The sequence below is a fragment of the Manihot esculenta genome, chromosome 14 (assembly GCF_001659605.2).
Source record: "Manihot esculenta cultivar AM560-2 chromosome 14, M.esculenta_v8, whole genome shotgun sequence".
NCBI classification, from domain to species: domain Eukaryota; kingdom Viridiplantae; phylum Streptophyta; class Magnoliopsida; order Malpighiales; family Euphorbiaceae; genus Manihot; species Manihot esculenta.
Genome location: NC_035174.2, coordinates 11492727 through 11514773, shown reverse-complemented (window position 1 = coordinate 11514773; position 22047 = coordinate 11492727). Strand labels below are relative to the sequence as shown.

General features: G+C 35.0%; 4 protein-coding genes across 6 annotated transcripts; 2 read left to right on the top strand and 2 right to left on the bottom strand.

Moving 5' to 3' along the window:
- Positions 1–352: 352 nt before the first annotated feature.
- On the bottom strand, positions 353–2836 carry LOC110599698 (protein ALP1-like). The gene has a single exon (XM_021736233.2). It carries the CDS (start codon positions 2694–2696, stop codon positions 1410–1412), a length of 1287 nt encoding a protein of 428 aa, XP_021591925.1. The 5' UTR covers positions 2697–2836; the 3' UTR covers positions 353–1409.
- Positions 2837–5175: 2339 nt separating this feature from the next.
- On the top strand, positions 5176–11545 carry LOC110631005 (NEDD8 ultimate buster 1). Its single transcript, XM_021778690.2, has 11 exons — positions 5176–5655; positions 6683–6802; positions 6943–7039; positions 7459–7494; positions 7590–7777; positions 7861–7963; positions 8564–8745; positions 8821–8898; positions 10457–10559; positions 10647–10740; positions 10850–11545. The coding sequence occupies exons 1-11, from the start codon at positions 5345–5347 to the stop codon at positions 11218–11220; spliced, it is 1683 nt and encodes a 560-aa protein (XP_021634382.1). The 5' UTR covers positions 5176–5344; the 3' UTR covers positions 11221–11545.
- A 350-nt stretch (positions 11546–11895) lies between these two features.
- LOC110631006 (protein OS-9 homolog) lies at positions 11896–16295 on the bottom strand. 2 transcript variants are annotated; one of them, XM_021778691.2, is made up of 8 exons: positions 16106–16295; positions 14754–14830; positions 13972–14193; positions 13777–13848; positions 13325–13440; positions 13120–13186; positions 12917–13023; positions 11896–12218 (listed from the first exon to the last, which is right to left on the bottom strand). In XM_021778691.2, exons 1-8 carry the CDS (start codon positions 16185–16187, stop codon positions 12062–12064), a joined length of 900 nt encoding a protein of 299 aa, XP_021634383.1. In that variant the 5' UTR covers positions 16188–16295; the 3' UTR covers positions 11896–12061. The 2 variants fall into 2 exon arrangements, with proteins under 2 accessions (XP_021634383.1, XP_021634385.1); XM_021778693.2 differs by having other exon boundaries at positions 13972–14175; positions 16106–16289.
- Positions 16296–18131: 1836 nt separating this feature from the next.
- Positions 18132–21991, top strand: LOC110600140 (protein PHOX1). Of its 2 annotated transcripts, XR_006348496.1 has the most exons (3): positions 18133–20988; positions 21079–21292; positions 21576–21991. XR_006348496.1 is itself a non-coding variant. In XM_043950432.1 (2 exons), exons 1-2 carry the CDS (start codon positions 18924–18926, stop codon positions 21225–21227), a joined length of 2214 nt encoding a protein of 737 aa, XP_043806367.1. In that variant the 5' UTR covers positions 18132–18923; the 3' UTR covers positions 21228–21991. The 2 variants fall into 2 exon arrangements, 1 of the variants encoding a protein (XP_043806367.1); XM_043950432.1 differs by having other exon boundaries at positions 18132–20988; positions 21079–21991.
- Positions 21992–22047: the final 56 nt, after the last annotated feature.

Here is a 22047-nt window from a genome sequence, read left to right as displayed (position 1 = left end):
ACAAAAATTCTGAATAAATGAATCAATGAAAAATATTTTACACTTATCCATCAATTTGTTTCCACCTATGGCTTGGCTTCTGAAAACAGAGCAAATTGTTGGCCCAACCATAATCAATCAATTTGTTGGTCTGAATATGATAACGATTTCTGGTTTAATTTTTGTCCATTTGTTAATTTAAGGGTTCTAAAACTCCCAATCCTGCCATATTAGGCAAGTGATTACTGATTGATGGAAAGCAGCTAATATGAAGTTGCATTTCTCTTTGTAAAATCTCTACTAAGCTGAAGTTGGTACCATTCTTCCCTAAGGTGAAAATCTCTCTCAACAAGATGCAATCCAAAACATCAGATTGCTAATCCACGCAACAAGCAAACAACTATCTTTTATTTATACAAAAGCAAAGCAAACTCAGTTCTACCACTAAGTACTAAGAACTAAGACCAGCATAGGTAGTAGCATTATTTACCTTCTCACACTCACCCTACTCAAGGGTTAGCAAGCGCATATCTGTTCCTCTCCCCTCTTTATCTGCCTCACCTTCGAAATTGGCAGTTCCGCCTCCCATAGAATTCAGGAGGCTCTCCTCTGGCAATGGCTCCCTATACTTTATTAGAAAATTATGCAGCAAACAACCGATTACTATCACAAATGAGGAAAATTCAACGGAATCCTCTTTCCACTGCCTCCCCAACAGCTGCCACCGAGTTTTAACTCTCCCAAACACATTCCCAACCAATCCAATTGCTCTGCTATGAGCTGCGTTGAACTCCCTTTGAGCTGATCCTTATTGGACCTAATAAAAGAAGTTAATAGCACAAGGCAACAAAGGGAAACACAAATCCCTCAGTATGTATTGAGGAATTAAATTGTTTTCACTAAGCTGATAACAAGGTCCATTTGGTAACGCCTTTGATTTGCGAATTGCTTTGTTTGGCTGAAGATGGATTCCTGCTTCATTGTACAAGACCACCCAACAGAGATATCCAAGAATCTCCCCTCAGAATCCACCAACCCTGAACTGACAAGGACACATTTTCCTCTAGCACTTCACTATCAAACTTAATCAGACATGGACAACAATTCAGGGTCCAAATCATATCTTATACAAGTACTTGTTTGTGGTTTGAGTCTGCCCTTTTCCTATTCTGAACTAAAAAACCAGAAGAAAACCCACCGTTTAAAATCTAGCAGTATAGTTTCGATTCAAACAACTAACCTTTCTATGCTAAAGTGAGAAGATCTCTCTCAAAAGGACACAACCCACAACATCAGAACGATGTTGCAACTGCCTTTTATTTACACAAAAGAAAACAAAGCAAACTTACTCCCACTACTACTAATGCTGCAACTACCACCAACTAAGAACTAAGACCAGCATAGTTACTAGCATTATTTACATTCATTATTTACCTTCTCATGCTCACCCTACTCAAGTACTTAGCAAGCGCATACCTGTTCCTCTCCCCTCTCTCATCTGCCTCTCCTTCAAAAATTGGCAGTTCCTCCTCCCGTAGAATACGTCCGACGCTCTCCTCTGGCAATGGCTCGCTATACTTTATTAGAAAATTATGCAGCAAACAACCCATTACTATCACAAATGGGAAAAATTCAACGCAATCCTCTTTCCATCTCCTCCCCAACAGCTGCCACCTAGCTTTAACCCTCCCAAACGCATTCCCAACCAATCCCATTGCTCTGTTATGAGCTGCATTGAACTCCCTTTCTGCTGAACCGAAACTGTCCTCCTCATTCGATCTAATAAAAGGAGTTAACAGCCATGGCAACAAAGGGAAACATGAATCGCCCAATATGTATTGGGGAATTGAACTGCTTTCACTGAGCTGATAACAAGGACCGTTCAGTAACTCATTTGATCCTTCCACACGCGAATACAGCTTTGTTTGGCTGAAGATGGACTCCGGCTTCATTGTACAAGGCCACCCAGCAGAGACATCCAAGAATCTCCCCTCAGAATCCACCAACGCCTGAACTAACAGGGACCCATTTTTCCCAAGCACTTCACTATCAACACCAAATTTCCCAAACCCCAAAACCCCACAACAATTAGGGAGTGAAATCCATTCAAATCCGACCACTATGCGCTCCAAATCCCTTCCGAAATTCACCAAGTCCCCCAATTTCTCGTTCACTGTTTTACAAACAGAGTAAAACGCGAGGCACGCGGCGGCAGGTGAATCAAGTCCAAATCTACGCGCTACTGATTCGTAAGATGCGCCGTGGGAGAGTCGGAAGAGGGTGGCAGCAATGGCAGAATCGGGGGGAATGGAGGGGGGAAGAAAAGAAAGGAGAGATGGTGAGAGAACAGCGAGAAGATTTGAGAAGGTCTGCTTGGACATGCGAAAAATTTGACACCAGCGGGGGTCGAAATCCGAGGCGGAAGAAAGGAAGCGATAAAAGAAGGATTCAGAAGGAAGAGAAATCGGAGGGGAAGAGAAAGGGATCGAAGAAAGGAGATATTCGAGGGTGAGAGATTGGGAAGGGAGCAGAAGGAGGTCATTTTGGTTGAGGAAAGAGTGGGCAGCGGAGGTAGCTGAGGTGAGCAGAGAAATGAGTTGTTTAGTCAAGTGCTTGTTTTGATTTTTGGATCTTCTGGGTTTGAATTTTGTGGTGGATTTGGGGCTTGTAGGAGCTTTCTGAGCTGTAGACTTGGAGGATCCGCCGGCGGCGGCCATAGAGATCAAGGGTGAAGTTCGGCTGAGTGATCACATTGCAAGTGAAAGCTCCGTGTGATGGCGAGAAAACCGACCGTGGTGGCACTGGCACCCTAACAGAATTCTGTTTCTTAGAAAATAATTAGAGAATTTTATTATTTGCGTTAGTAATGTATATTTATCTTATTATATATAATCATATCAATAATGTAATCCTTCGTTCGAATAATTTTTATGCAGGAAAAAACAATATAGAAACAAAAAATAGAAATGATAAAACAGTATCCTTTTTCAAGAAATTATTTGATAACCGACGCGCTTAAGAAAGGTTAAATTTTAAAGAGTCGAAATTAACTCAAATTTCTAAAAGATTATTTCATTAGACTGCTCCAATATTTTCATTCTAATTCAGACTCAAGAGATAGATCGAATTATGCGCTAGTTTGAATCTCGTTAAGAGAAATCAGTACGAGACGGAATGATAAAAGCAGATGATATTATAGTAAAAAATTTATTAAACGTTGTTAATAGATAAAAAAATAAATAAAAGGAGAATAATTTTTTTATTTAAGTTCACATAATTATTGTAAATTCATTAATCTGAATTTGATAACATCACTATTTTTTATTTATAATTAAAATAAATCACCTGAGGCGACACACCAGGATAGCATCAATATACTTTTTTGTATTTAAATATTAGCCAATAGGGATCAAAATCTGTGCCTCAAACAACATGCAAGAGTTTTGTTATGGTTAAAAGAGGAAAAAAGCTTCCTCTTCCTCCAGTGGTCTCAAAATCGAACCAAGAGGCAGACGGACCTTTTGCTAATCTCAATTTAGCACTCACAGAATATAGCTCCATATAAAGGAAAGGGCTTTCAACTTTAACTTTAATATGCTTAAAGAGACAAGTGCAACTACATTTATAAAAATCCTCACACATGGGCTAAGGAGCCACCTGTATTTATGTAATTTTATTCATTTTAAGTAAATGAAAGAAAAATTATCATTCAGTCTCTAATCCAAAAAAAATTCATTAGTTTATTTCATTTAAAAATTATTTAATTAAAATATTTTTATATTTTATAAAATAAATTTTTTAATTTTTATAAATTTATTAATATATATTGAATATTTATATTATTTCACTCATATAATTTTAATTATATACATCATCTAGCTTTTATATATTTAAGTATTTATATTATTTATTCTTTTAATTAAAAGTAAAATGAGTTGGTTAATCATTATTTTAATAAATGAATTAAATAATTTAATTTTATAAAATATATAAACATTTTAATTGAGTGATTTTGATAATGATAAAAATTCAAGAATCTAATAATAATTATCTTTTTTTTTAAATAGGATAATAATTATCTTATAAATTGATAAAATATGAAAAATTTAGATTATAATCAATACTATTGTTTAGTATAAATATATATTTAACTTAAAAGTGAAGTTATTTTTATTTATGTGATTGAAACTATATATTAAATTGTTTAAATTTAAAAAATAAATCTTAAATTTATAGAAAAAATAATTTTAAAATTAACAATCAGATAATTTAATGTATTTCAATTTATTTCGATTTAGAAAAAAAAAACCTTAGTTTTAATAGTTAATATTATATTTAAAAATTTAAAAATTTATATCCAATTCAAAATATTGAGAGAACTTACTTTTATTTTCCTGACATACGAAAAAGAAAAAAAAATCTTCCTGAAGGTAGTAAAAATCAGCTAAATCTAATGAAAAATATATAAAGAAGGGAAAAAGAGAGTGTTTTCTCCCTCTAAAATTTAGTGCGAGAAGTTTGAAAAGTGTTCTTGTAATTAATCTAACACGCCTCAAGCTTAAGGCTCATTAGCTCCAATCTTAACACCTTTACAATATAAAGATAAGCGATATTGTCCCATACTCGCCTTTGTATTATTGTATACAGGCAGGCATAAATCATGTTTCAAGTAAAAGCTCAGAAAAAAAGTTTGTATTTTATTTTCATTTTCAGTAAATACTTGTATTGGTAAAAATACTCAACAAAAAATTAATATTATTGGTGATAATCAATCTCTGAAATCTAATCAAACCACCATACTCATTACCACAAACCTTCCACATTTCCATTTTCAATATTGTCTTTGTAATCCCTCTTCTCATATACTCATTTTTCTAATTTATCAAAACCTATCTTTTCTTTAAATACTATTAACAATAGATTTTTTATTTTAATATTTTTTAATATATTTTTAAATTCATAAATTTAATCTCACGATAAATATATATAAATAAATATAAAAAATTCAAATTCTACGTATCCAATCTCCATTTTAAACAAATAACAGTTATTTATTTTTTTATGTGTTTGTTTTATTAATTTAGATGGTTAACTTTTGAATTCTCTGTATGCGGAGAAAAAGAAAAGAAAATTAAAAAAAAATAAAATCATACAATCGTCGAAGGACGAGCGGAAAGTTCCAAGTTTGTAACCAATTGTAAACGAAACCTTAGTCCTCAAGCAATTTACGGGAGCGAAACTTTTGACCAGGAAATTTCTCCCTAGGTCAATATATGTAAACCCCAAAATTGATCGTCTTTACTCGTACTCTCAACCCCACTCCTAAGACACTCTCAATTTTTCTTCTTTCTATACTACAACTTCAATGTCTTCAATGGCGAAACTAAAGATAGCAGGGACATGGGTTGGTGTACTGGAGGTAGAATTGCAGAATTGGACGGTTTCCATGCTCAGAGAGGAAGTTGCAAAGCGATCAAACATGGGTCCTCACTCAATCAATTTAATATGCGCGGGCAAAGTCTTGAAAGATGGTGATGGCAGTGAAAAGCTTAACCAATTGGGTATCAAAAACAACTCTAAAATTCTCGTTACTCGAGTCTCTGTAGAGGAAGGTAAGTCGTTGAAAGAGGAATTAATGGCCGACGATGAACGAAACCGTAGACTCGCTCGAGTCAAGTGAGTTTTTGACACTATTTAACTCTGTTTCTGGTTTTAGAATTTTTAGTTTTTAAAATTTTGACTTTTGGTTGTTGTATGTGTTAAGAGTTCTGGCTGGCAGTGACCAAATCAAATCTCCATAGGCCTTTCGTAAAGATTGATTATTCTTTTTTGTCCTTGTCCTTTCTTAATTTGTGTAACTATGGTTTTTATGAGATGGTGTTTTGATGTGTAGAACGTTGTCAAAATTTTGATGAAGGGTTCTATGAGATACTTGATTATCTAATCATCACTCTGCATTTTTAGTTTTATTTTAATTGGATTGCTGATCATGACGGGTTTCGGAGCCAGTTCTATATCTGCTACATCTAGAATTTAGGGAGAATATCAAGTACAAGTTCCTTGGAGGAGTTGAGGGATTTTTGCAGATCCTGTAAGCCATGTTTATGTGGGTTATTATTTATCTAAACTTAAAGAGTGGCATCTTTCAGTAAAGTTATTCAAAGTTTCGGCGAGAAGTAGTTTATTTGAGTCAAGCATCTCTTTATGGTTCTTTATTTTACCTTTTGGTTTACAGGAAATAATTTTCATTTTGTCTTTCTTTTATAATGTAAAATTAATAAATTAAATATTTCAATGAGTAAGAAAAAACTTGTATCCGAAAGCAAATCTTTTGCTTCTTGCTTTTTATCAAATAGTTCTATTGAGCAAGCATTTCTCTTTTAGAAGCCATTTTAAAAATTGTACCAAACTGTGGAAAATGATTTTTTGACTTTTATCTTGAAAATGTTACAACTGAATCTGATGACATAAGCAAGTTGTTTCGTTCTGCTGTAGGAAAGTCTTGACTTATTGTTCTGTGTCAGCCGCTTGGTAATGAAGCTTGACATTTTAAATATACTTATTTGGGTGCTTGTTGGATTGTTCCATATGTTGATGCCCATAGAAAATAGTATCTTTCTTCACTTATTTTTGTAAGTTTTCTGCCAGAGCGTATCTTTTTTTCATGTCATTTTACCATGTTGGTTTTATTTAAACTTGGCAGAGCTGCTGTTACTGCACTGTCCAAGAGACATGCAGATGGTCTGTTACCAGTTGAGGATTTCGATTTAGAACTTGAAGATCAAAGTGGGCAGAAATTGCAGTTTTCTGAGTCTGATCAACAGTATGCTACTTATGAAGCTTGTGCTTGTGACTTTTGTAGATTTTATTTATATGTGGTACAACTATTTATATTTTTTAGGTGGTTAAGGGTATATCCTCCTATCATTAACTAGAATTATGATTTTAATCATTATGTAACAGAGCTATAATGATGGGTCTGATGCTTCATGCAAATGGAAAGGGGCTAATAAGAAGGCAAATGTTTAAAGATGCACTAGAAGTGCTCACCATGGGAGAGGTTTGCACCTCTATTTATTTAAATGGTTATCCATTCTTAATTGATTCCAAATTTAATTTCTATGGTCTAAATTCTAAACCTTTCATTTTGAGCATGTTATATTAATGCAAACTGCCATGTATATTTTGGATTTTTATTTTCAGTAATCGGAGATAGTGGCTAGTGGCTATCTTCATATCTTCATACTTCTTTTTTGTTAAATTAAATGATGGCATATCTCTGCATGTATGTCCTACTTGTTATAGTTTAATGATTGCATATGTACTTTCTATTGAAGGGTTATTCATGCACATCAAATGATTTTTTATTCTCATTGATCTTTTTTGTCTCTGTGGTTGATCTAGTATTTGCAATTCCAAAACTTTATTGTGATTGAAAAAAGAAGTCTTGTTCTGAGTATGCTTAAATTCTATCTGCAGGAAGCTTTCTCTCTATGCAATCCCAAATCTATTGAAGTAAGTAATCCATTAGTTTGCTATTTCTTTATTTTTTAAAAGATTTTTGTAATCATAAAATACCCTGCATTTCTGGGTGTGTTGTTTGTTTCCAGCTTGTTGACAACATCCCTATACTCCAAATAGACATGGTGTGGTGCTATTTCATGCTCCGTGACATAGCCTGGCTCTCAATGGCGGGAATACGCCTTGAAAAGGCTAGACAAGGACTTGAACGTGCTCATGGCAAGGATTCCTCCCGTTTTAGACTCCTTCAAGCAGGTCGCTCTTCAGAGCTTGCTCTGTGAGTATTTATCAGCCATTATCTGTGTATATTCAAGATAAGAACTGGATGCCTTATCTTGGTTGGAAATTGCATCTTTGTAGATATTTGAGACTGGAGCTGTTGGAAGGAGTGGTGGCATACCATAATGGCCAGTTTGACAAGTGTAGGAGGTGTTTGACCTCTGCACAAGCAAAATTCTTGCAGGTTAGACATAATGTATTTGTTACTTGTTTCTCTCCATCTCTCTCCTAACCCTCCCCTCTCTCTCATTCGCTAACATGGAATTGGGCAGCCAAAAATAGTGAATACTTGGCCTTAATTATGTTTTCTATGATAGTTGATGATATTTGTGAGAAATGTTTAGAGACTGACTTTTTTTTTTTCGTGTGTATAGATGACAAATGACCTATGTACAGAAACAAAAATCTATATTTCTATAAATAAAGTATTTTTCTCAGCATTTTTACTTGAAGTAGCTAATCTGAAGACTTGAACCTTTATATGAATGCTCAAATAGGGAACATGTTGTGTTTATACTTTCTTACTGTTGGGTTTAGGTATACTGAACTAAGAGTTCTTGGTTGTGCATGTGTTCAGAGAAAGGGAAAAAAGAGGGGGAAGGGGGGAGGTTTGGGGAGCTATTTGTTGCTCTGAATACATCTTAATTTTCCGAGTTTCTGAATCTTTTTTCCCCTTTCTTTCTCATTGTACAATGCATACATCCTCTCTAATTGTCTTAAGATACATCTAATATAGCTTCTTTTTGTGTTTCTTCTAACTACAGTTTCTTGCCTTTGGTTCCAGTTACAAGTGTCAGATGAAGCCTTGTCTACTGTTATGAGCATGGGGTTCAAGGAACAAGATGCAAAGAAGGCACTGAGAATGAGCAACCAGGATGTGGAGAGTGCTATTAATTTTCTTGTTGAGGAGAAGGACAAGAAAGCAAAGAAACGGGAGGATAACATTCGTCGAAGAAATGAAATTAGGTGAATGTCATAAATTTGAATCTGTCTACATGATATCATCGTTTTTTAGTACTCTTAATTGGTCTATATACACAGAGAGCAACAACGTTATGGGGTGACACCCTTAAAGAAAGCTGTAGATCTCCAAAGCTTGAAAGAGTTGGTCTCTATTGGGTATGCGTTTGCATTATTTTCTTGATTATATTCCTATGAGAACTTAATATCCAATTTAGAAAAACTAATGTGAGTGTTCTATTGTCATGCAATTCCTTTACAAAAAGGAGCCATCACTGGGAGTTATAGTTGCTTATATGAACTGAGCTTCTCTGTTGGGGTAGTCTTAAAACTTATCTTGAGATGTACATGGTTGGTAATTGATCCTCTTCATATTTTCAAGAAGGGTATAAATTTTTTTATCAACCTGCTGTTTGACCTGTTGGGTCTCTCCCATGGTGTCAATTTTGAATACATTTCGTAATGGTAAATTGAAACTTCACCAGCCAATGGATACATACATGTCCATTTATGTGCAATGAGAAAATAGTCAATTCAAAAGCTAAGAGTTCGTCAACTTGTCAGCAGTATTGTTACAAGTTGTGCCTCAGGTGCAAGGCTCAAAAGGCTCAAACCTATTCAGGAGAAAGGCAAGCACCTTTTCCAGGCGCATGCCTGCTGCACCTAGGTGCCCTTTTTGTTTCAGGTGTAAAGCTCCTGAAACTAGAGCCTTCTTTGTTTCTGTATCTGGCAAGCACTCACATTGGCGGAAGACTTTACCAGTAGACTTTGAATTTTTCCAATCTACTAGAATCTGGTGTTGACACCAGTAAGTACCTGTGCAGCATTGAGGTTAATCTGGTGTTGACACCAACGAGTGCCTATTCAGCATTTAGGTTTAGGGGATCAAAAAACCTTTTCAGAAAAATTAAAAAAATTAAAAAATAAAAATGTTTTGTTATTTTGGTTTTTTAACTAAAATAATTCAAAGTTATTCTAAAATCAATTTTAGTACTCTATAACTTATATATTTAAGCGATGCTTTTCTCAACAACTACTTCAAGAGCAATGTTAAACAGACCTAAGTGAATGAAATTAGTGTAGCTAATGATAAAAATTCAGCAGAATCTTATCAAACTACAGCACATAAGATCACAAACCGTTCACATTTTCATTGCAACACTCACGCTTCTTTTTAGTCTTCTCTCATTATCTCTCTCATCTTTTACTGCTTGTTTATCTCCTCTATTTCTATTAATCTGAATATTATCTTGTTTTTTTTATTCAACACCACTAACAATGCTATATGGTTCATTTATTTCAGGATTGTTCTAAAAGGTTGCTTCTTTGTTTTTTCCCTCAAAAAATATACTAAGATGCTATTTAGGTCGTCTGTTGGGTTATTTAAAATTGCTTTTCTTTTCCCAATAATGCTAGTTGGGTTTATTTATGGATGTAAAAAATCTAGGATTGTATTTTATTGTCCAAAATTTATGTTTATTATTGTTATTATTTTTAACAAGTTCTTGCAGCGTTCCTCAAATCTATATTAATTTTTTTAAAATCTTTTTCTATGCTTATTGTTGCTTTTTATATTTATAATTTTGATAAGTGAAATTAAATAGAGCTACATTTTTTATTATTTGGTTTAATTTTAATTTCTTTTAGTCAAATTTTAGTTTTCGGAGTCTCACATCATTCAGACTTGACTTGTGCCTTTAATAACCATGCTTGGCAGGTTTGAGAAGGAGCTTGCTGCCGAAGCTCTACGAAGAAATGAGAATGACACTCAGAAGGCATTGGATGACTTGACAAATCCAGAAACTAATACAGCCATCCAGGTTGCTTAAGTTATCTCATTAAAATGCCGGTTTCATATTTTTATTTTAAACCTGCAGTATATGTCAGTAACTTTGTTTGACCTGCAGCGCGATATAGAATCAAAGAAAAGAAAAAGACAGCGACAAAAAGATGATACTACAATTGAGCGGCTTGTCTCCATGGGCTTTGAAAGATCTAGAGGTACAAATTGAACTGTTCCATATATATTACGGTGCCACTGTTTTTTGGGCTGTTGGATATTAGGCAACACTCAACTCATTCGCAAATTTTTCTTGTTTGATCTCCACAGTGGTTGAAGCTGTTCAAGCTGGTGGTTCTATGAATCAAGCTATGCAACAGTTGCTCACACAATCAAGATCTAACCCAACTGATCCTACTAACAACAATACAAGTTCTCCTGGTTTAACACTTACCAATGATGCTCTGGAGGGTTTTGGTGAAGATCACATGAGCGATGATAATGATGTTGGAGGTGCATCAGTCAGCCATATTGAACAGAGGGATGCAGAGATGGAAGATGAAATCACAAATGAAATAGCAAAAGGAGATGGCTTGTCTGACTATGATATTGAGGTAACAAAAGAAGGTGAAGCCATAAATGAGTATTTAGCATTGTTGGATTCTGTAGGAAGTAGCGAGAGAGCTTCTTCTTCACAGTGAGAAGGAAAAGGCTGAAAAAATAATATGAGAAGCATATCTGTGAATAGAGTTCAATACCCATAACCTAGAGCTTAAGGTTAGAGATCAGGAGTTGAAAGTAAACCAAGCTCTAATTAAACATTATTACAGGACCAGAAGCTGTTGAATGCTTATTGAGAAGTTAGAATGGCATTGCATGTTCTAACTTTTTGTGTGTTCTGTTTTCCAATTCTTAGAGTTTAGATGTGGTTAGTTCATGCTATCTAAAAGCTCAGCTTCCTTCATGCTGGGAGGCCCAGAAAATACGCCCACAAATCAAATAATACTTTCAAGTTTTGCTCTTAAAGTTGCAAGTTAACTTTATATGTATACTATATTCACCCAGTTAAATACATTTCATTTATAAATCCGAAGTAGTTTAGTTTGTATTCATGGAATTACGCTTGCCCAAATTCAATTTAGTTAAAATTTCTTTTATTAATTTTCACATTTAAAACATAGCAAGTACCAATCCTTTTTAATGTCAAAAAATAATTCACTTGAAAAAGCAAAATTCAACAATTGCATGACGTATTTTCTTTTTCTCATAATTTCTTCCAAACGAAGTCTTAAGCTACAAACTTAAGAATTCATTTGTAAATGAATTTTATTAGAGCAATGAGGATTTGAGAGGTATAGACATTCAGGAAGGTATTGTTTCATGAAATATGCACGTATTTTTTCATTAGATTCAGTAACCTAAACTTCTCCAGGGTTCAAAGCTTGCTACAAAAACAGAGCATTATAAACTAGTTCGAACATATTTTATCGCTTCACATGAGTCAATATTGATAAAGAAAGGTCCCTGTATGCAGTGTCCAACCTATTCATCTGAATCAAAATTAGATGGATATTCCATGTTTGTGACCATAATAACCTGCTTATCTTCAGCTTTGTCTTTTTCTGCCTTGGTTGCTTTGGAATTGGGAAGGACATTACAGTTGATGGTGTGCCAAACTGGTCTCTCTTCTTGGAATAATCTGCAGAGTCGGAAACAGATGCAATGATTTATCGATAATCAAGTATAGTACATAAAACTATAGTGCACATCACTCCCCATTTTTTATTTGATTTATCTTCTGCTTTGAGGAGTATGCTGCAGAGAAAGTTTCATATTAAACCAAATGTAACAACAATCCATGCGTATTTTGCCAATTATATACACGTGTGAACAAATTTTTTTGGACAAATTACTACCATGTTCCTGAGGTTTAACCTATCTAATTAAAATGTCCATGTACTTGAGAAATTGAATTTGACAACCCAAAAGAAAAAAGTACAGTAGCGGAACGGTCCATGCCTAGTCCTTTCGTGGCTATCTTTCTCTTTTTCTGTTTCCTTCCCTTTTTAAGGTGTTCAAATGCACTTTACTATCTTAACTTTCAGCATCATAACGAGATGGGCTAATTCTTTGGTCCAAGCAAGAAAATTGATTCAACTACACCAATAAAAAATTGGCTACAACCTGAGACAATTTTATCTTGCAAAGAAGTTGCAACAAGAAGAGAAATGCCCAGCTGTTCTTTTACCAGATAAAAGATGCTTAAACATGCTTCTGTATTCCTTTCTTAAACAGCATACAGTAAACAATTTAAGTCAGCACAGAATAATAGTGTTTTATGTATCAGTGCTTTTTTACTCTTTCCTCTGCAGCAGAGAGAGAGAAAGAGACACTTACGGGTGCTTGCAAAGCATTGGGCATTGTATCGTAAGGGCATACTTGCAAGTAGATAGCTCTGTGATAGAACTAATCATAGCTCTAGGCTCTGAGCATACGAACCTCACCTGCACATTAACATTGAGGGTAAAATAATACATATATAAATGCACGTGCACAAGAGAATTGGAAGGCATGAAAAAGCTATTCCTTTTATTCTATACCTCAGTTTCCCGGGGCTGAGTTGTAAGGTCACACATGGTTCCATTTGTGTATTGATGAGCATGATACCTATACAGATAAAAACAACTTAAACATTAAGCGAGTTTTCAAATATTGATTTCTATTTTCCTCATTTTTTTCCTTTCTCCAAAAGAAATTTTCCGATTCATTAATTCATTTCCATAAGCCCATATTATGCAATCATACCTTTGAGATGCGTCTTTTGAGCGAGGATCTTTCAAAGTAGAAACATCAGAGAGATTCTGGTTGTAGGCAGCTGTGGCTTCTTCATCATAAACACCCAAAACAAATTCCTGGACAACCTGCAACGACACAACAAGTACCTTAATTGACATGGATTCTTACTAATGATAGCAACAATTGACTGGTCCATGTACTATTGCTATCAGCACAATACTACAACGACAGTGGACTTTGGACAAATATGACCATCCAAATCCAATTCAATTAAACTTTAGCAAATTAATCCATTGCCAATGATATTAAAAATTCCAACTAATAAGAACTGCAAAAAACTTGCTGCATAAACATCAACATGCTTCCACTTATAAAAGCAAAGGAAGCATAATGGGAAGGCAACAGCAAGAAAAATTATAGAAGTAAACATAAGATAACTGAAAGATGGTTCAGTGAGTCACCTTATCATCCTCTAAATGAACTTGCCGCAATTTCCTCTGATAGCAGAATTCATAAGACCACCAACCCTCTTGCTGCACAAGGACAAGTATGATTAGTAACTCCAACCAAGAAATAAGGATTATTTGTGGTAATTTTGCACACAGCAGACCAATATTTAAACAGAAGACATGCTCAAGGTAGTTGTTTATACTAACTCTGATGAAACATCGATCTTTCAACACTTCAAGCAGCTCATCTGGTGTTTTCAATTTGACAGGTTTCTCAGTTTCCACAATCATGCTGCTCACGTTCAATTGATTAACAGGCTTTCCACTCTTGACTTTCTCCACCTTGGGCAAGTAACATAAATAATTCTGTCCATTCTTATCGGGTATAATCACCGACTCCTGGTCATCATCCTGCAAAGTTGTTGGCATCTATGTTAACGTTAAAACAGAATCTACTGTTCTACAGTTCACACACAGAATATACAAGAAAATCAATCACATGTTAAGATGTTATAGTCCCAAGAAAAGCGAATTCATCATGTCACAGTTTCATCAAAGATCTCACTAGGCCTTGAGGAAGGCATAATGACTAAATAAAGAAAGTGAGTTAATATATAGAGTTGAGGAGTAAAACGAAGGTAGTAAAGTGATATGCCTCACAATAGTATCAAAGTTTCTGTCATATAAAGTTTGGAAATCATTGCTCATATTACAAGATTGCCTAAGGAATTTATTGTTTTTTAAGCCATTAGTGCTATCTAATGCAATACTGTCCAAAAACGCAATCAGTATGTATAGTGTAATACTGAAATCTAAGAACCCATAACGTGAAGAGTAAGAAGTCTGAGAAAAAGACATACAAACTTGATGAACAAGAACAACAGCAACAATAAAAGAATCAGTCTCAAATTGAGATCATGGTGAAACTCAATTATTTTCTATCATATAAAACAAATAGAAGAGTATACTATAAACCAAAGCTTACTTACGGGATGAAAAGGTGAGTCCTCTGGATGGAATTCAATCTTATACTTTGGTTCATGAGAGCTGCGACTGAAGGAACCAGCTGCCAATTGAAAAAGTTAGAGAAAAACAACAGAATAAAAAGAAAGAAGAAGAGAACAACTGAAAAAAAAGACAGAAGAAGAGAACATGTATCAAGGAAAAATGATACTAAGTTTTTTACCATGAACATATAGATGGTTAAGTCATATATAATTATCTGACCTAATTAACATGCAAAATACAAAATTATATGAGAGTTGCTTCATGACTGATCACTGATGACTGAAGGAGGACAACAGAGCAAGCTCCAAAAACACTAAATTGTAACTACTGCCTCAATGCACCATAAGCTTTTGTGGTGGTTACAGTACTGTTGAATGACTACACCCTTTATCTTTGTTGCCTTTCAACGACTCATATTCTACAACAAGTTGTCTTGTCCCACTATGGCTGAAGCTGAAGCAGCCAAATTGGAGTCCCCCCTCCAGGGGTTTATACTTTATACACCAAGTAATCATGGTTTCTGTTAGCAAAATACACTTAGACATGAAGATCATTTATAGTAGGTTCAAGCCGGAATCCTATCCCCCATCCAAAAACCAAATTGCTAGCAGGCAATTTGAAAGCAGTAAATAAGTCTCCAATCAGCTTTAGCACAATGCAAGTTCGACCAAATTGTTAAAATGACTTAAACCTTCTGTTCTAGTAAAACATTCAAATTTAGATTTGAAATTTTTAAAGGATGATGCTGATCACATAAACAATAGATGTGATGCTATGCTAAAACACTAGGAATTGGAAGCATGTAGCAGCATCATCAAAATATGCTCTCCAAATGGCAACCAATTGTCTGTTAGCCAGATATCTACACTTCAAAATTTCCGTACACCTGATCTGACCTTGCTCTGGGAGTGGAAAGGGGTTGGGGCGTATGACCGGCAGAATTGTAAAATAAAATCAGCTCCTCAGCAAATTATAAACTACTACTAACGGCTTCTATATTTTTTCTGCAGTACCACTAATCTACTTCCCAATCTTTTCAAACCCAGCACGACCATTGTTGAGTACATTATACCAAACACCAAAGACAGACCAGTAAAGGCATCAGCAATTGACCCAGAAAACAAAAGGCAAATTAAGCATTATAAACTCCTAGAATATCAATTCCTTCAAAAATTCACCAATTACACCCTAAAGAAGGTAATATAAGAGAACTACAAAGACCCACATAAAATCCACACCTGTAGGACCCTCCAAGTTACATTAATTGAAAAAAAAGGCTAAAATTAATAAAGAACTAAAAACTTGATTGCAAGAAGTGAAAGTAAAGACTTACCCACAGGACCTGGGAAGATCTGATCGGCCAAAGCACGGCTCCACAGAGTGCACACAACAAGAATTGACCATAAAAATCTCATCTTTCGAGTTGTCTTGGTTTCTTTCTCGTCTTTGGGTATAACAATCTATAAACCTTCAAAAACACACAAAAAAATTTACAGCTTCTGAGGTTTTGTGAGAAGGAAGAACCAGACCCGCCACGCCAATTCACCAATGATGTTTTGCCACGTCATAGAGACTTGTTTGCCATTGCCATGGCAAGTCAAATTCATGGGCTCAGAAAATCCAGCCCACATGGATTGGGCCTAAAGAAGGACCGGACTTTTAACGGATAATCAAGGGATCAGTTTCATTCATAAATATTTACAATAATAATGTTGAATAAAATTATATTGTATATTCTTAGTAATAATAAAAAAAATAATTAAACCCTCATTAAATTAGCAATTTGGATCAATAATCTATCTTAAAATAGTTTAAAATTTGTAACTAGATAGAATAAAAAGTTGAATTAATTTTGAAGATGATTTCATTATTATGTAATATATAAACCCTAGTTTAATACATCTAACAAAAATAATAAACTTTTAAAATCGCTTCTTATTCCTCCTCCAGCTCAGGCTGTGGCAACACTCACAGAAGAGAAATCGACTAAAAAAAAAAAAAAATACAAATCACAGAAGAGAAATCGACTAAGCGGCAGCCGAGTGAGAGATAAAGACAGAAAAAAAAAAAGAAAAATCTCTCTAGATGTGGTAATCATTTTCAGGTGTTGGCGGTTGCTGGAGGCCAACCATAAGTTAGTTACATTGGACACATGCTTGATGTTTGCCCCGCATTGCAAGGGTCCCACTCCACCGATGTTTTCTGCCACAAAAAGCTCATCCTCTCCTCGCATCCTAAAAAGGGGAAAGAAAAATAAGGGATGTTATTGTAATTGATGGAATGTGACTTCACCATTAATTATTTCTGAGTTAATGTTTCTATGTTTTTTTTTTTAATAGGGTTTGGGGAGTCCAACCTTAAACCTCTCAATGCTATAAGGATGTACTTTCCACCAAGTTAAGTCTCAGAGTGCTTAATGTTTCTATTTTTCTCTTCACATTATCACCGCCATTCCAATTATTATATCTTTTACCTTAAAATAAAAAAGGTTCAATCATTTAAAAATTTTATTGAAAAGACTATTACAAATTTATGAAAATTTAAAAAAAAGTCATTTTCTATCATTTTTAAATCTTTATTAAAACCTTTCTCTATAAATTTATTAATAAATTTTATATTTTAAATTAAAATTAAATAATAAAAAATAAATTATTTTATTAAAAAATATTTTTCACAAAATATATTTTTTAAATACAAATTATTAGAATACATATTAACAGTAGGGCATTATCTTAATCATAAAAATATACAAATTTAAGGTTGTGACATCAATATCTTAGAAATTAAAAAAATGGACCTGGAATCTTCCAAGTATAGAAATTAGCCAACTCAACGCAGCTTCCACATTACATATGTGGTGTCCTATTAGTTAAATTAACTTAAAAAAATAATTAAGACTGCATTCTTCGGAATTACAAAAGTAGATTTTTTTTAGTCTTTCAAAAGTGTTTTTTCTAATATATCATATTTGATGAGTATAAAAAATATAAATTTATAATTTTAAAATAATATTTTTTTTAAATTATAAAAATTGAAATAAATCTATATTTGGGGGAAAGAATAAAATAGAGATTAGATACTAAAACAGAAGCAGACAAAAGGATATGTGGGGCCAGATTAGTCATATAATCTTTGCCTTGATCTTTTCATCAAACGTCCCCACGATACTTGGAATTCAAGAAACATGCGGGACCAACTGTTTAATTTAACTCAATATCAAATATCAATAATTAATTAATTTTCTGTCAACAAATGGGAGAAAAAAAGAAGCTCATAAAAAAAAAGCTCATCAAAAGTTTCAAAAAAATAATAATAATAAAAATAAGTTTTCTGAAAATAAAATAAGAAAAACATGTGCAAGCGAGACATTGGATTATCAGCTTTTTTTGTGGCGTTTACGTGAAGATGTGAAAATCGAAAATCTCGAACATAAGAAAAGTACAAGCTTTGGTCGGTTTTATTCCGTTTCCCATTTTTCTTTCCAAGCTTTCTCGCCGCAGAATCTCTCATAAGCTCCAAACTTCATTTCCCAGATAAGTTTCCTTGCCAAAGAGAAATCTTGCTCGTTTTTCTTCTGTTCAAGTTCTAATCTGAACTTGCTAGGTGGTGTTTGTTGTTTTTTGAACTGGGATTTGTTTTTTCTTTGGATAAGAAGTAAGAAATCCTGATTTGGAGTGGTTGAACAACTACTTTTCGCTTCTGTTATTTGATTCTTTGGTTTTCTTTCTTCTTCTTCTTCTTCTTCTTCTCCTTGTTCTTCGTTTAATGTGTATATAAATTCTTGGCGCGTTTGAGAGAGAAGCCAGTTGAGATTTCGATGGCGAAACATTGGTTTTGAACTTCTTTTGTGGAAATTGGTGCTCGATTGGAGGTTACATGTGAATCTGGTTGTGGGTTCTGTTCTATAAGCATATATGCTTTGGAGAATACTGAGAAACTAATGTTTTGAAGTTATTTAATCAATTCTCACCCTGTTGAAGTGTTTATGCAATAGCAGTTGTTGGGATACAGTTGTTTAACTCTTGGTCTTTGTCATTGATCGCCAATTTCTGGACTTTATATTAGTTCAGATTTTGAGGTTTTAGTTGGAGAAAATACATTTAGTTAGTTTAGTATTTTATTGCAGCTGTTGAGCTTGTGAATTTTGTGTCATGATGGGGAAGCAAAATGACAAGAACAAGAAGCGGGCAGCTGGGCAGGGAGTTGACAGCAATGGGAAGCAAAATAGCCGTAAAGCTTATGACAAGGACACTGCAGTTTTTATTTCCATGTCTCAAGAATTGAAGGAAGAAGGCAACAGGCTGTTTCAAAAGAGGGACCATGAAGGAGCTATGATGAAGTACGAGAAAGCCATCAAATTGCTGCCCAGGAATCACATAGATGTGTCTCATCTTAGGAGCAACATGGCTGCATGTTATATGCAGATGGGTGTCAATGAATACCCTAGGGCAATACATGAGTGTGATCTGGCACTGCAAGTCACACCTAAGTACAGTAAAGCACTATTAAAGAGGGCAAGGTGTTACGAAGCTTTGAATAGGCTGGATTTGGCTTTGAATGATGTTTCGACGGTTTTGAAAATGGAGCCGAATAATATCATGGCAACCGAGGTTGCAGAAAGGGTGAACATCGCGCTTGAGCGTAGAGGACTAAGGGTGAATGGTACAGTCATTGAACTGCCTGCAGAATATGTTGAACCTCCTAGCACTTCATCTGTGCCAACGGCATTGAAAGAGAAGAAGCCGAAGAAGAAAAATAGAAAGGTTGAGGAGAAGAAGGCTAAGGATGAGAGTGAGGCGAAAAAGGCTGAGAAGGCGGCTAAGGATGAAATTAAGGAGAAGGCTAAGGATGAAAGTGAGGCGAAAATGGGTGAGAAGGCGGCTAAGGATGAAATTGAGGAGAAGATGGTAGATAAGAAGATTGAGGAGAAAGAGACTGAGGATAAGGTGGTAGTAGAGCAGCAAAGTAGCGGTGCAAAGGAAGAATCCAAGAAGACTGTGAAATTGGTATTTGGTCAGGACATAAGATGCACTCAGGTGCCTCTTAATTGCAGCCTCCTGCAACTCAGAGAAGTCATATCTGATCGGTTTTCGGGCATAGGAGCATTTCTCATCAAATACAGGGATCAAGAAGGGGATTTGGTAACAATAACCACTGATGAAGAACTGAGATGGGCTGAAGCATCAGCTGAATCCAAGGCCTCTATCAAGCTGTATTTAGTGAAAGTCAATCCTCAGCAGGATCCATTCTATTGGAAACTTAACAATGAGAAGTTACACAAAATCGATTTGCAACAAAAATTGGTGAATGGGAACATGGACAAAGGCGAAGAAGCAGAAAATGGATCTTGTCATATTGATGAATGGATAGTAGAGTTTGCTACGCTATTTAAAGACCATGTTGGGTTTGATTCTGATGCATATCTCAGTCTTCATGAACTTGGTGTTAAAGTATATTCTGAGGCTATGGAAGAGGCAATTACAAGTGAAGAAGCACAAGACCTTTTTAACACAGCAGCAGGGACGTTCCAAGAGATGGCAGCTTTGGCATTGTTCAACTGGGGAAATGTTCATATGTCTAGAGCAAGGAAGAAGGTTTACTTCACGGAAGATGCTTCAAAAGAATCCATTCTCGAACGGATAAAAAGTGCATACGATTGGGCACAGAAGGAATATGTTGAAGCAGGACAGAAGTATGAAGCAGCATTGAGAATCAAACCAGATTTCTATGAGGCTCTTCTGGCTCTAGGGCATCAGCAGTTTGAGCAGGCAAAACTTGCTTGGTATTACACTGTTGGCAACAATGTTGAATTAGAACCATGGCTTCCAGAAGAGATTGTGCAACTCTATAACAGTGCTGAAAACAACATGGAAAAAGGCATGCAGATGTGGGAAGAACAGGAAGCACAACGCCGAAATCAACAGTCTATTTCACTTAAGATTGAATCTCATTCAGAGAAAACAGGTTTGGATGGGCTATTCAAAGATATATCAGCAGTAGCTGCTGCTGAGCAGGCGAAGACCATGAGGTCTCAGATTAATCTCCTATGGGGAACAATACTCTATGAGAGATCAATTATGGAATTCAAATTAGGGCTACCAGTCTGGCAAGATTGTTTGGAAATTGCAGTTGAGAAGTTTGAGCTTGCTGGTGCATCACCAACAGATATAGCTGTTATGATAAAGAACCATATTTCAAATAATAGTGCATTAGAAGGTAACTTAACACTATCAAGAAATTTTGCATCATGAACAAATCATCTCCGAGGTGCTGAGAAACATATCTGCTGAATTTCTTTTATTGCAGGTCTAGGATTTAGAATTGATGAAATAGTACAGGCGTGGAATGAAATGTATGAGGCGAAAAAATGGCACAGTAGAGTTCCTTCCCTCCGGTTAGAACCTATACTTCGGCGACGAGTTCCCAAACTTTATCATGCTCTGGAGCTTGCATGAGGAGCACGCTTGGAAAATCTTATATCATGTCTTCATCTAGAATGGGTGAACTCTTGCATGCTAAGGTATGTATATGAAATGAATACTCTCTCACTTTATAAGTGTCATTTCTTTTAATCAAGTTCATTTGCAGATGATAGACAAACATGTACGAGATTCATCCATCCTTTGCTATGATTTTAAAGTTCAGATTAATATGTCATTTTGCTGCTTCTAAGAACAAGAAGCTAGCTTTTTTAGCAGCTGTTCTCTTGCAATAAAATGTCTAGCAATCAGCAAATTTCAGGTGACCCAAGGATTTCTGCAGGTGTTTTCCTCTGTGTTAACTCTTGATTATATATTCTGCAGGTTTCTTGCAATGTACCTTTGACATTCAGTCTCAGCCATGTTACTTCAGACACAGAAGCAGTTTGTTCTGGAATTACTTTGTGAAAAATGTTGTTAGAAAATAGGTTCTTCTTTTGCTTATACATGATGGGGACACGCAGCAGCAGAGATTTCCTTTTTGTTGATTTCTGCCTTCACATATGATCGTCTCCCCAGTGTTTAGTCTAGTAAAAAAGGTCAAGGTTATTTGTATTTGTCATTCATTTGTCAAGTAGTTTCAATAATATATAGTTTGTCAAGAATTTAACTGCAACCTTTGTACTGATTCTAGTTGTGTTTAGTCTGTTTTAGGAAAGAACAGTATGACTGGTTTCACTTTACTAGATTAAATGAACTGTCAGTTGCTGATGTGCTTTTAACTTCCAATGTTTATACTCCAGTGTTTCTTCTTGTTAGTGTATACTGTTAAGACTTCAAAAACTTTATCAGATGG